Source organism: Aquarana catesbeiana, linkage group LG08, assembly GCF_042186555.1.
Source record: "Aquarana catesbeiana isolate 2022-GZ linkage group LG08, ASM4218655v1, whole genome shotgun sequence".
Lineage (NCBI taxonomy): Eukaryota > Metazoa > Chordata > Amphibia > Anura > Ranidae > Aquarana > Aquarana catesbeiana.
Window position 1 is genome coordinate 157,695,850 of NC_133331.1, and position 15,288 is coordinate 157,711,137.

General features: G+C 46.2%; 1 protein-coding gene across 2 annotated transcripts in view; it reads right to left on the reverse strand.

Moving 5' to 3' along the window:
* The window catches only part of FBXL15 (F-box and leucine rich repeat protein 15), an 81,464-nt gene that overhangs the window by 1,796 nt on the left and 64,380 nt on the right, over nucleotides 1-15,288 (reverse strand). For both annotated transcript variants that reach the window (XM_073596609.1, XM_073596611.1), the window contains exon 4: nucleotides 1,956-2,458. In XM_073596609.1, the coding sequence (XP_073452710.1) occupies nucleotides 1,956-2,458 (503 nt within the window). The remainder of the gene's footprint in view (nucleotides 1-1,955; nucleotides 2,459-15,288) is intronic.

Consider the following 15,288-nt stretch of genomic DNA (forward strand, 5'->3'; position numbering starts at 1 on the left):
GAATAGTGCCTCATTAGTGTCAGTGGGGAGAAATAAATTCAATTGTTGGTGCCAGTTGGAGGAACAGTGTCTTGCCATTTGTGTTTGTGGGAGAAATAGTGCCTCATTGTGGTGTCAGAGGGAGAAATAGAACCCTATTTTTAGTATCAGTGTAAGGCATTCTGCCCCGTTATTGATAGTATCCTCTAGTTGCTGTAAGTGAAATAGTGCTCCATCGTTGGTAGCAGTCGAAGGAAGTGTTTTGTTGTTAGTGTCAGTAGGAGAAATAGTCCCCCATTATTGATATCAGTAGGAACAAGAATGTCTCATTAGTGTCAATGGAGTAGTGACCCTTTGTTTGTGCCAGTGGGAAGAATAGTGTTCTGTCTATTGTTTGTGAGAGGAATAGTGCCTCAATGTTGGTGTCAATGGGAGAAAAATGACCCTATTTTTAGTGTGAGGAATTGTGCCCAATCATTGGGGTCAGTGAAAGAATAATGCCCCATTATTGATGTAAGTGGGAGGAATAGGACCCTATTTTTGGTGTCAGTGGGAGGAATAGTGCCCCATCATTGATGTCAGTGGAACAATTGTGACCCAATATTGATGTCAGTGGAAAGAATAGTGCCCCATTGTTGATGCCAGTGGGAAGAATATTGTTCTGTCATTGATTTTCTGCTGGAAGAATAGTGCCTCACTGTTAGTGTCTGGGAGAATAAGTGTCCTATTTTTTGAGTCATTGGGAGGAATAGACACCTCTCATTTGTGCCAGTGGAAGGAATAGTGTCCTATCATTGGTGTCAATTGAATGATGCCTTATCACTGGTAATTTTGCAAAGCCCCCAGTATAGGTGTTCAGAGGTCTGTAGGAGTTCAGTGTCTTATACTACTCCTCTACTGGCCTGATGACTCCACAGCCAGAGAATACAGTATACAGGCACAGCTGGGCAGGTGACTCTATCCAACACTGCCAGCTAGGGAACTGTGGGTGTTGTTGGAACACAATGTGTTCTGGTTGTTGGCACTTACTGCAACTCTGCATGCAGTGGTTCTGGCATTCAATGAGAAGGGTGAGCACGTGGGTCTTTCTTATTTCAGGGGGCAATAAACAGCAAGGGATGGGTCTTCATTTGAGGACTTCTGATATATGGAACTTTCAGGGAGGTGAGGTCAAACAGCTTGTTGACATATAAACTGATGTTCTCAGGTACAGGATTACAGTGGCCCCACCTCAGTAGTACAGATTAAAATGAAAAACTCTATAATAATTTTTAATCATTCTAATGAGCTAAATAAGTAGATGATTTCCTTGGGAGAAACACTGGATTTTGTGTCTACCTTTCTTGTGATCATTTTTTAATGATATTCCAAAACTGCACAGTAAGCAAAGAAGAAAGATTATGCCTGCAGCGCCCGGCTTGCTGTCACTGGATACAAATCATCTACTGTGCTGCTGCAAAAATGAAACTGCTTAATAAATGTAATAAGGCAATTAAATGTTTTTCAGTTTAGTGCTTATAGCTTATTTGCTCAAGCTGTTACGTAAATCATAGAAATAAATCACTAGACACTATAATAGAGCAGTTCCTCGACTACATGCCACAGTCATTTCCTCCTTGCAGTCGACCAGCCTAATGTAATTCTGAGCAGGTTAAGGGATAGTGAGGTCAGGCAATTTACTAGGGGAGATGAGACCCATGATTCATTTGTGAGCAAAGCACAGGAATGCCATGACTCCAGAACAGATTACTAGGTCTTTTGTTTCGAGAAGTAGAAACAGAATTTGGTAAAAAGCAAGGCAACCAATTCAAAATTAGATTTTTAGGGGTTCTAGCATAGTTAGAATGATTGGCTTATTACTGAGCTTCACTATTTTTATGGTATGTTATAAAATAAAACTATATACCAAACCTATACACAGCTTCCTTGATAAGATATTCATACAATTGCAGGAAACAACAGGGAAAACTTGTTACCTAATGGATTCATTCTTCACCCGCAGACATCCTGTTAAATCAAGATGCTCTAGATCCCGGCAGTTTTTAGCAGTTTCTTCTACAGCAACATCACTAATGTTTGCATTGACAGCTAGTGAAAGACATTTCATCCGCTTGCTCTTTTGCACCAAATAACATATTGCGTCATCCTTCAGCTGACGACATGCTGTCAGATCCACCATCTCCATATGTTTACAGTGATCTGCTAGGCTGCGAAGGGAAAGGCAGTCTACCCATTCACAGTGACCAAGGCAAATTTTCTGTAAGTGAGGGCAACTGATTGATACAGCCACCAGGGACTGCCGACTCAGCTGCACACAACTGTTAAGATTGATATGAAGAAGATGATGGTTCTGTCCAATGATGGGAAGAAGCTCCTTATCAGTTAACCAATCAGAACAGCTTCGTAAGTCAAGTCTTTGTAACACTGAATTGTGTTTTAGCATACTGCAAAAAGCATTTTTCGGTAATTGTGAGCCAAGCTGTAAAAATAGAAAGGCTTATGTAAATATATAGAGAATATATTACAAACCTATGTAAAAATATTCACTTGCTCTCATGCAAAATTAATCAGATCAACACTCAGCAGCTTTATTTGGATATTAAGTAATCTTGTAACATTAACTCAGTGGTAAGTTTTCTATGAGAACAAGTAAAGACTGTATTTTCAAGACTATGAAAACGTATTCTTCCTGTATAATATATATAAAAAAAGAAAGCATTTCCAGTTTACTGTCAGAAGTGCAGGAGGCTTCTTTACATTCAGCTTCATACTCTATTGAGCATGCTCCACCATCCTGTCTGCTCTCCTTCTGTGTTCACTACCACCTCCCAGCTTTCCCCTTTGCTGAAGAGTAAATTCTGCTTCGACTGCAAATTTACTTATCAAGGATTTGAATTTCCCTAATACTAAACGCTTCAATAATTTGAATGCCAGGGATCAAATACACACCCATGCTACATATGAGCATAGCCATTTAGCTCTTGACTGGAGTTTTTGCTTTTTGTGAGCTGACTTAAAGTGATATAAAGGCAGATTTTTTAAAAAGAAATAACAAACATGTCATACTTACCTACTCTGTGCAGATGGTTTTGCACAGAGCAGCCCCAATCCTCCTCTTCTCGGGTCCCCTGCTGGAACTCCTGGCCCCTCCCTCCCGCCGAGTGGGGGCACCCGAGTTGGCTTGCTCCTGAGCCGCTGCTGTGTGTCCATTCACACATGGAGCATGGCTCAGCCCCGCCCCTGCTCTCTTCTCATTGGCTCACTGGCTGTGATTGACAGTGGTGGGAGCCGGTGGCTCCTTCTGCTGTCTCAGCCAATGAGGAAGAGACCCAGGAGTGCCGCTGCTCTCGTGCACGTCGCTGGAACGAGATGGGGCTCAGGTAATTATTTGGGGGGCTGCTGCACACAGAAGTTGTTTTACCTTCATTTATAGAATGCATAAAAAAAAACCCTTGAGCCTCTACAACCACTTTAATCGTATAATGCCAGTGGGGATAATCCAGTGATGTGATCCAGAACCTCTATATTCAGAGGTTCTTTTACAGTTCAAATATGCGGTTTGCTCTTTGTATGCATAAAAAAGGACAAACATAGTTCCCAATCCTGCTGTCAGATTTCAGTGGTGGTGAGCCCTTATACAACGCCAACTCTGTGTTCCTCAGAGAGCAGAGCCCCACCCTGCTTCTTCACCAAGGCCCTTATTGGTGGGGATGGACTTGCAGCAAGCTGGAACCAGGTCACTGCTCCCGGGTACACCCAGCTGAGGATGCAGAGGCCACCCGCATGTGCAAACTACAAATGCAGGAGATAGAAAAAGATCTAGGAAACAAGCCTAGGGCAGGCAATTACAAAACATTAGACAAAGCCAGGGTTGGTACAAGGAAAGTCAGCCACAGAATACACGTAATACCAGGCAAACCGGAGAGAACTACAAAGTTGCTCAGGCAACCCGGGCTGCACTGACCATGTTTATATTTAACCCTTTCATGACTAAGCCTATTTTTGAAATTTGGTGTTTACAAGTTAAAATCCGGATTTTTTGTTAGAAAATTACTTAGCATTCCCAAACATTATATATATATTTTTAGCAGAGAATCTAGAGAATAAAATGGAGATTGTTGCAATATTTTATATCACACGGTATTTGTGTAACTGTGTTTTAAACGCAAATTTTTGGAAAAGGGACACTTTCTTGAATTTTAAAAAATCCAAACAGTAAAGTTACCCCAATTTTTTTGTATTATGTGAAAGATGATGTTACGCCGAGTAAATAGATACCAAACATGTCACCCTTTATAATTGCACGCACTCGTGGAATGGCGACAAACTACAGTACCTATGAATTTCCATAGGCGACGCTTTAAATTTTTTTTTACGGTTACCAGGTTTGAGTTACAGAGGAGGTCTAGTGCTAAAATTATTGCTCTCACTCTGACGATCGCGGCGATACCTCACAGGTGTGATTTGAACACCGTTTACATATGCGGGCGCGACTTCCGTATGCGTTTTCTTCGCTGCAGGCTTCATCCCGGTATAACCTCGGAAAGCCGAGTACGCACATCTGCGTACGGTCGGCGGGAAGGGGATAAAGAAGCAGACTGGGAGGCGGGTCAGAAAGTGATAGAAAGGAAATAGGATATAAATCTACAGTAGTGCAGGTGATGCCCATAGGTGAACAGAGAAGCCAGCAGCACATGAAAATCGAATCACAGATTTAGAAGAACCACTGCAGCAAAGAGCTAAGAATTACACAAACAGAAAACTGTAAGCTCAACTGTGATAGTACCCCCCACACACACACACACACACACACAGAAAGTATTCAGACCCCCTTAAATTTTTCACTCTTTGTTATATTGCAGCCATTTGCTAAAATCATTTAAGTTCATTTTTTTCCTCATTAATGTACACACAGCACCCCATATTGACAGAAAAACACAGAATTGTTGACATTTTTGCAGCTTTATTAAAAAAGAAAAACTGAAATATCACATGGTCTTAAGTATTCAGACCCTTTGCTGTGACACTCATATATTTAACTCAGGAGCTGTCCATTTCTTCTGATCATCCTTGAGATGGTTCTACACCTTCATTTGAGTCCAGCTGTGTTTGATTATACTGATTGGACTTGATTAGGAAAGCCACACACCTGTCTATAGAAGACCTTACAGCTCACAGTGCATGTCAGAGCAAATGAGAATCATGAGGTCAAAGGAACTGCCTGAAGAGCTCAGAGACAGAATTGTGGCAAGGCACAGATCTGGCCAAGGTTACAAAAAAATTTCCGCTGCACTTAAGGTTCCTAAGAGCACAGTGGCCTCCATAATCCTTAAATGGAAGACGTTTGGGACGACCAGAACCCTTCCTAGAGCTGGCCGTCCGGCCAAATTGAGCTATCGGGGGAGAAGAGCCTTGGTGAGAGAGGTAAAGAAGAACCCAAAGATCACTGTGGCTGAGCTCCAGAGTTGCAGTCGGGAGATGGGAGAAAGTTGTAGAGAGTCAGCCATCACTGTAGCCCTCCACCAGTCAGGGCTTTATGGCAGAGTGGCCAGACGGAAGCCTCTCCTCAGTGCAAGACACATGAAAGCCTGCATGGAGTTTGCTAAAACACACCTGAAGGACTCCAAGATGCTGAGAAATAAGATTCTTTGGTCTGATGAGACCAAGATAGAACTTTTTGGCCCTAATTATAAGCGGTATGTGTGGAGAAAACCAGGCACTGCTCATCACCTGTCCAATACAGTCCCAACAGTGAAGCACGGTGGTGGCAGCATCATGCTGTGGGGGTGTTTTTCAGCTGCAGGGGCAGGACGACTGGTTGCAATCGAGGGAAAGATGAATGCAGCCAAGCAAAGGGATATCCTGGACGAAAACCTTCTCCAGAGTGCTCAGGACCTCAGACTGGGCCGAAGGTTTACCTTCCGACAAGACAATGACCCTAAGCACACAGCTAAAATAACAAAGGAGTGGCTTCACAAATCCGTGACTGTTCTTGAATGGCCTAGCCAGAGCCCTGACTTAAACCCAATTGAGCATCTCTGGAGAGACCTAAAAATGGCTGTCCACCAACGTTTACCATCTTATATAGATAGGCGTGTGGCTTTCTAATCAAGTCCAATCAGTATAATCAAACACAGCTGGACTCAAATGAAGGTGTAGAACAATCTCAAGGATGATCAGAAGAAATGGACAGCACCTGAGTTAAATATATGAGTGTCACAGCAAAGGGTCCGAATACTTAGGACCATGTGATATTTCAGTTTTTCTTTTTGAATAAATCTGCAAAAATGTCAACAATTCTGTGTTTTTCTGTCAATATGGGGTTCTGTGTGTACATTAATGAGGAAAAAAAATGATTTTAGCAAATGGCTGCAATATAACAAAGAATGAAAAATGTAAGGGGGTCTGAATACTTTCCGTCCCCACTGTACATGTCTTCCCCTGGAATATTTGGAATCCAAGATTTGCTTGATTTCATGCTGATGCATAGTATTGACAATTGGAAAAGGATGACGAGAAAACCTACTGATGATGTATGGTCTCAGGAGTGAAACATGGAAGACATTAGGAATCCTTAAATGTGAAAGGAGAGGGAGCTTGAAAGCGACAGGATTAACCTGACCGAGGATTGTAAAGGGACCAATGAAACAAGGAACAAATTTTATTGAGGGTACTCTGAGACGATTATTCTTAGTGGGGAGCCAAGCCTTGTAATCAGGAAGAAATTTGGGACTCACATGGTGATGATGAACTGCAGCTACCTTTTATCTGGAAGCTGCTTAATGTAAATTCTTGGAAAAATCTGCCTAGCTGGAACTGAAGGACCACTGAGTCCCTGCAGCCACTGGCATTTCAGGAGAGATGGGAATGGGAAATGGTACTGAAGGATGATGATCATACACAGTGAAAAAGGGAGACTCCCCAGTCCTAACATTAGCATGGTTATTGAGAGTAGGATAGAAGGTACACCCAATCATCCTGATGGGCAGAAATGAAGGCACGTTCAGAAATGAAGGCACGTACTGTTCAACATTCTGCTTGACCCTTTCAGCTTGCCCATTTGACTGAGAATAAAAGGTAGAGGAGAAGACCAACTTGAGAGGCCGCAACATACAGGGATATACAATGTAATACTGACATATAATCACACACATAGGTTGGACTCGATGGACTTGTGTCTTTTTTCAACCTCACCTACTATGTAACTATGTAACTTGATTTGCAATTAATGTGGCCAGAGCCCTCCAGAAGTGAGCTGTAAACTGAACTCCTCTATCAGAGAGAATGTGTGCGGGCATACTATGAAGACAAAAGATCTCCTTTATGAAGATGGAAGCCAGAGTGACAGAAGAAGGTAGTCCCGGGAAGTGGAGTTAAATGACACATTTTAGAAAACCTGTCCACAACCACCCAGATAATGGGGGAGCCTGCTGAGGGGGGTAGTTCAGAGATAAAAGTCCATGTAGATGCAACGCCAAGGTTCATCTGGAATAGGTAGAGGTAAAAGGAGACCTGCTGGAACAGCCTTGGAAGACTAATGCCGCGTACACACGAGCGGAATTTCCGACAGAAAGAGTCCGATGCGAGCTTTACATTGTATATTCCGACCATGTGTATGCCCCATCTGACTTTTTCTGTCGAAAAATTCAGATGGACTTAGATAGAGAACATGTACTATATTTTTCCGACGGAACAAATTACTATAGGAAAAAACACTCGTCTGCTGTTCCGACGCACCAAAAATGAAGCATGATCTGAAGCAAATACGAGATAGAAGCTATTGGCTACTGGCTATTGAACTTCCGTTTTCTAGTCCCGTCGTATATATGGTACGTCACCGCGTTCTGAACGGTCAGAATTTGGTGTGACCATGTGTATGCAAGACAGCTTGAGCGGAATTCCGTTGGAACTCCGTCGTAAAAACCCTCAGAGTTTATTCCAACGGCAAAACCGGTCATGTGTACAGAGCATTAGACTGCACATAAATGGAGCAAGCCTGAACATAATCTTCAACATCTTTTCGAAGGAAGGACCACCTGTAGTGGCACTGCAGGAAAGCACAGATACGTTGTACACCAGAATGTCCATAGAGTTTGGAGTTATGTGCCTATTTGAGAAGCTTGAAGCAAAGGACGGCACAACAAAGGTTTTTCTAGGTGGGATACGTGAAGACTGAAGACGGGGGGGCGTGGCTACCGCGCAACTGAATGGACGCGTGATGTCTCAGCTCCGCTCCAGCTAACGGAACTGGCAACTTTTGGGACGACACTGCTTCCCAAATTCACATCCAAGGCAAGCCTAAAAGGTACCGCCGAACCCACTAGATGACCCGCAAAAGAAAAGACACGGCGCACCTGAAGAAATTACAAGATTTCTTCCCGCCGAGAGACCGCTCCAAGATTGCGCCGGGAACAGCTCTCCTTCCCCCTCAGGCAGCTTGCGGTCAACAACATCAAGCCCAGGCTCACGGAAAGGCCTCACTCACAAATCCCCGGACGCTTCAACTCCTCTCTCTCGTAGCCCTGCAAAATCAAAACCCCGGCTGGCAGATGACGCCCAGCAGATGAGCATGAGCCAGGAATACATGGAGACATGCTTGTCTCCCTCCGCAGCTCAATGCACACAGATATGCTACAGTGTGTGAACAACTTTTTAACAGAGATGGGGGCACTAGGAGGGAGGGGGAACCACATAGAGGAGAAAATGGGGGACTTTGCATCATCCCATAACACCTTAATTGATGCCCACAATGATCACTCAGAGGAGCTTACATGGCTCAGGTAAAAGGTTGCTGACCTTGAAGACAGGTCAAGGAGAAACAACGTAAAGATCCAGGGGGTTCCCGAGACTGTTCTTCCCGCACAGCTTCAGCAGTATGCACATGATCTTATTAAGACCCTCCTGCCCGCCATATCAGAATCTGAAATCCACGCTGACCGCATCCACAGACTGCCAAAGCCGGCACACAACCCCCAGAAAAATTTGCACATATTCAATTGTTTGCAGATCTTTCACAATATACAATGCAAAAATGTAAATCCTTGCTGCCGGTGACCAAGGCACTACGCAACCACAACATCCCATTCTCCCCCTCCGAGTTATGGGCAGATGCTCTGCCCTCAGGTTCAAGTTTGAACACTTTTTTTTAATTGAAATATTTTTTTTTTTTACGATTTGACTTTGTTTTTCTCCCCCACTGCAATCTCATTCCCCTTCTATTGGTCCGACCTCCACGCCTCACCTTCACCGTACTGGAAATGAGCAACCTAAGTCAACCCAACTACCATTGAAACTCCACAGCAAGATGGCCCGCAACACCTAGACTAAGGTACTGTCAGCACTCACATTCACCCTACACATATGGCTCTTAAAATAGTTTCTTTTAACGTGAATGGCCTCAACCGCCCGGCCAAAAGAGCCTTGGTCTGGAGAGAAGCACTTAAACTCCAGGCCGACGTCTTATGTCTTCAAGAGACCCACTTTTCAGCCTGCAACATCCCTTATTTCCAACACAAAAAATTCCCCCACATATTTCTGCTTCAGCCCCCTCGAAACAGAAGGGAGTTTTCATCGCTGTCTGAGACACTGTGGCTTTCAGCCAAACAGAAATCCATGCTGATCCAGCAGGCAGTTACTCCATACTTATGGGAGAACTCAACAATAAGCCTTTCACCATTGTTAACCTACATGCACCAAATTCCCACCAACTTTGTTTCTTGAAAAGACTTTATCGCAAAATCACCACTATCCAAAAAGGCTCGCTGGTGATATGTGGGGATCACAATATAACAGCAGGCTACACAGTGGATACCACATCCAAAGCTAAGCGGCCTCCCCTTTCGCTTCAACCTCTGCTACACTCATCTATGACATCTATGACACATGGAGATGCCAACACGCAAACGAAAAAGATTATACCTATCACTCTGCTAGACATAATTCTTACTCCAGAATAGATCTAATACTGGTAGACAAAGTGCTTTTACAGGCAGTGTCCTCCTCCACCATACACGATATTACATGGTCAGACCATGCCCCTGTGTCTATCACAGTGGTGGAGGGGCACACGCCGAGTCCTACTTATATCTGGAGAGCTAACTCACGTGTTTTCCAAATGTCTCCACGTGTCACAAATATAACAAACCGCTTATCTGAGTTTTTTTATGTAAACACCAACTCTGTATCTGACCCTGTAATGTTATGGTGTGCACACAAGGCTTTTATTAGAGAGATAATCTTACAGATATGTGCACGGGAGAAGAGGCAGAGGACGCAAAAGTTGAACCTACTCATTAAAGATATCAAAATCTTAGAGACCTTAAATAAAAACAACTCAAATGCACACACAGCCCAAAAACTTTCTCAACTCCGCTCCGATCTCAGATTCCTGCTCATTGAATAATATCACAAACACATACAATCTCTAAAACTGTCCCACTATTCCTCTGGCAATCGAGCGGGCAAATTTTTAGCCCAGAGCCTCAAAACAGCCAAAACTAAATCTAAAATTCCATACTTGCTACACCCAGCAGATAAACACAAAATACACAACCCCAAAGAAATAGCAAACTCCTTTGTTGAATATTATTCATCATTATACAACTGTCATGAGAGGGTTTACCCGTTGGTGGCGCTATCGGTCTCTTGGATCGCAGTACCAGTGTCCATCAGCAGGTGTCCTCCAACACCTAGGACCTGCAGTAAGAGGTCTTTCCTGCTGGTGGCACTGTTGCATCCTTGGGCCGTAGTACCGGTGTCAACCAGCGGGTGCACTCTGGCAGTGTGGAGCAAACAACACACACTGCGCTCAGCTGTGACATGAGGTCAATCACCACAGCCTTATAAATACCCGGCAAGCCCTCATAGGCTTGCCTTGGTATCTCTCTCTCCCTCCCTGCGTTCTGACCTTGCTGCCTGTTTGACCTTGAAGCCTGCATCTGCCTTGTCCTGATCTGATCCAATCCCTATCCTGAGGCCTTCCCAGTCCTGTCCCTTCTGTTCCTGGCTACCTTGGATCCCTGCCCTGAACCCCATCCATCCATCCTCTCCTTGTCCTGTTCAGTTTCCCGTCCTTACCCTTTTGCTGACTTCCCTGTGTATGACCTTGGCTTGGCTTGCTTACGATTACGGTATCTCCATTTACCTATATATATTGTTGTTTGTAGTGGGTTGTTGTGTGGGTTTTTTGCACTATTTATATTCCTTTCACTTATCACTTGTTAATAAACACCATCTTTTCACTTACATGTGTTTCTGGTCTCCTCTGTGCAGTCCACACAGTCTGGTCTACTAGTCTCCTGACAGTATACCAAGGCCATCCCTGACCAGACGTGGCTGCACTGAGAAACCGTCCTGTTACGGTGGGCGCGCAAAATGGACTTTGATGAAATTGTCTATTATTCTCTGCTGGCGGCAGAGGATAATGAATATTGTTGTCAGACTCTTAAAGATTGGACCCGAGACCAACTGCTGGAAACGATACAAACCGCCCATTTACTTGTAGATCGAGGTCATATGTTATTTGAGGATGTTCAGCCTTTGATCCAATTATGTACAAGGTCAGCTTTGTCATGCATTCCCGAAGGTAGTGACGATTTCTCCCCTCCTTTCAGTTGTGACCAGGTTGAATCCCTGTTATGGTTGTTAGAGGATGATCCGGCTTCCTTTGATGAACATTATTCCGCTTGTTCCCAGCAGGTGTTATCTGATTGCATTTATTCAGTACAATCTTTGGTTAGTCAGGCTGTGTGTAAATCAGCGTTTGTTCAACCTTTGCTGCAGGCATGGTCAGATCTCCTGTCTTTAGCTAAACCACAATATTCCAGCCCTGCCATTAATCATCTACCTTCCAAGAAATCTATCTCCCCGTCACCTATGGCAACCTCAGCTACAACCCAGTTTAATCAGCTCCCTACCCAATACTACCACCCAGTCTCCAAGTGTCGCACCTATCCTGCCTTCAATTCACCTGTCTCTTCTCCTCCACCTGTAACGGTCCCACAAAACCCCTCTCTAGCTACAGTTCCTTGGTCTTCCTTCTGCCCAGCTACTTTCTTTTCTTACAGCCCTGCACCTACATACAAAACTGCACGGGCTAAACCAAAAAGGAAACAAAAATTCTTCCCGACCCACACCATCTTGCCAGTAACCCAACCTGCTCCCACTTTCCAGTCTGATGTTCCAGCCTTCCAGTCTGATGTTCCAGCTTTGCAGTCTGATGTTCCAGCTTTGCAGTCTGATGTTCCAGCTTTGCAGTCTGATGTTCCAGCTTTGCAGTCTGACGTTCCAGCTTTGCAGTCTGACGTTCCAGCTTTGCAGTCTGACGTTCCAGCTTTGCAGTCTGACGTTCCAGCTTTGCAGTCTGACGTTCCAGCTTTCCAGTCTGACGTTCCAGCTTTCCAGTCTGACGTTCCAGCTTTCCAGTCTGACGTTCCAGCTTTCCAGTCTGACGTTCCAGCTTTCCAGTTTGACGTTCCAGCTTTCCAGTCTGACGTTCCAGCCTTCCAGTCTGACGTTCCAGCTTTGCAGTCTGACGTTCCAGCTTTGCAGTCTGATGTTCCAGCTTTGCAGTCTGATGTTCCAGCTTTGCAGCCTGATGTCCCAGTTTCCCAGCCTGACGTCCCAGTTTCCCAGCCTGACGTCCCAGTTTCCCAGCCTGACGTCCCAGTTTCCCAGCCTGACGTCCCAGCTTTCCAGTTTGACGTCCCAGCTTTCCAGTCTGATGTTCCCGCTTTCCAGTCTGATGTTCCAGCTTTCCAGTCTGATGTTCCAGCTTTCCAGTCTGATGTTCCAGCTTTCCAGTCTGATGTCCGGGTGTCTGCCCTCCAGCCTGATGTCCGGGTGTCTGCCCTCCAGCCTGATGTCCGGGTGTCTGCCCTCCAGCCTGATGTCCGGGTGTCTGCCCTCCAGCCTGATGTCCGGGTGTCTGCCCTCCAGCCTGACGTTCCAGCTTCCCAGTCTGACGTGCCAGCTTTCCAGTCTGACGTGCCAGCTTTCCAGTTTGACGTGCCAGCTTTCCAGTTTGACGTGCCAGCTTTCCAGTTTGACGTGCCAGCCTCCCAGCCTGATGTCTTGAAGCTTGCCTTCCAGCCTGATGTCTTGATGCCTACCTACCAGTCTGATGTGCCAGTCTCCCAGTCTGATGTGCCAGCTTCCCAGATTGATGTGCCAGCTTCCCAGACTGATGTGCCAGCTTCCCAGTCCGATGTGCCAGCTTCCCAGTCTGACGTGCCAGCTTCCCAGTCTGACGTGCCAGCTTCCCAGTCTGACGTGCCAGCTTCCCAGTCTGATGTGCCAGCTTCCCAGTCTGATGTGCCAGCTTCCCAGACGGATGTGCCAGCTTCCCAGACGGATGTGCCAGCTTCCCAGATTGATGTGTCTGCTGCCCAGCTCAAGTGGTTCCTGTCTGCTGCCCAGCTCAAGTGGTTCCTGTCGTCTGCTGCTCAGCTCAAGTGGTTCCTGTCATCTGCTGCCCAGCTCAAGTGGTTCCTGTCGGCTGCTGCCCAGCTCAAGTGGTTCCTGTCGGCTGCTGCCCAGCTCAAGTGGTTCCTGTCGGCTGCTGCCCAGCTCAAGTGGTTCCTGTCGGCTGCTGCCCAGCTCAAGTGGTTTCTGTCGGCTGCTGCCCAGCTCAAGTGGTTCCTGTCGGCTGCTGCCCAGCTCAAGTGGTTCCTGTCGGCTGCTGCCCAGCTCAAGTGGTTCCTGTCGTCTGCTGCCCAGCTCAGGTGGTTCCTGTCGTCTGCTGCCCAGCTCAAGTGGTTCCTGTCGTCTGCTGCCCAGCTCAGGTGGTTCCTGTCGTCTGCTGCCCAGCTCAAGTGGTTCCTGTCGTCTGCTGCCCAGCTCAAGTGGTTCCTGTCGTCTGCTGCCCAGCTCAAGTGGTTCCTGTCGTCTGCTGCCCAGCTCAAGTGGTTCCTGTCGTCTGCTGCCCAGCTCAAGTGGTTCCTGTCGTCTGCTGCCCAGCTCAAGTGGTTCCTGTCGTCTGCTGCCCAGCTCAAGTGGTTCCTGTCGTCTGCTGCCCAGCTCAAGTGGTTCCTGTCGTCTGCTGCCCAGCTCAAGTGGTTCCTGTCGGCTGCTGCCCAGCTCAAGTGGTTCCTGTCGTCTGCCGCCCAGCTCAAGTGGTTCCTGCCCGCTGCCCAGCCCAATGACTCTGACATACCCACCGTCCAGTTTGATGTACCCGATGCCCGGCCTGATGTGCCCTCATCTGTTCGGTTGGAGGCCATGAACTTTGGACAGATGCACCTTGTTGGAGCGTCCGGAGGCCGCTCCTTTAGGGGGGGGTACTGTCATAAGAGGGTTTACCCGTTGGTGGCGCTATCGGTCTCTTGGATCGCAGTACCAGTGTCCATCAGCAGGTGTCCTCCAACACCTAGGACCTGCAGTAAGAGGTCTTTCCTGCTGGTGGCACTGTTGCATCCTTGGGCCGTAGTACCGGTGTCAACCAGCGGATGCACTCTGGCAGTGTGGAGCAAACAACACACACTGCGCTCAGCTGTGACATGAGGTCAATCACCACAGCCTTATAAATACCCGGCAAGCCCTCATAGGCTTGCCTTGGTATCTCTCTCTCCCTCCCTGCGTTCTGACCTTGCTGCCTGTTTGACCTTGAAGCCTGCATCTGCCTTGTCCTGATCTGATCCAATCCCTATCCTGAGGCCTTCCCAGTCCTGTCCCTTCTGTTCCTGGCTACCTTGGATCCCTGCCCTGAACCCCATCCATCCATCCTCTCCTTGTCCTGTTCAGTTTCCCGTCCTTACCCTTTTGCTGACTTCCCTGTGTATGACCTTGGCTTGGCTTGCTTACGATTACGGTATCTCCATTTACCTATATATATTGTTGTTTGTAGTGGGTTGTTGTGTGGGTTTTTTGCACTATTTATATTCCTTTCACTTATCACTTGTTAATAAACACCATCTTTTCACTTACATGTGTTTCTGGTCTCCTCTGTGCAGTCCACACAGTCTGGTCTACTAGTCTCCTGACAACAACCTTGATAAAGACCATAATACTCCACAACCAACAGAGGGGAGCATACAGAGTCTGAGATCAAGAAAGCGATACAAACACTGCCATTAGGCAAATCCCCAGGCCCAGATGGACTACCTAATGATTATTATAAAGCATTTCAATCCAACTCAGTTCCGACCCTACAGGCGGTCTACTCGGCTGTGGTAACCTCTGCCTCGTTTCCCCCCCGAGATGCTTAAGGCTTATGTAGTAACTATTCCAAAACCGGTAAAGAGCCCACATCTCCGCCCAACTTTGGACCAATATCTTTACTCAACACTGATGTTAAGCTCTATGCAAAAATCC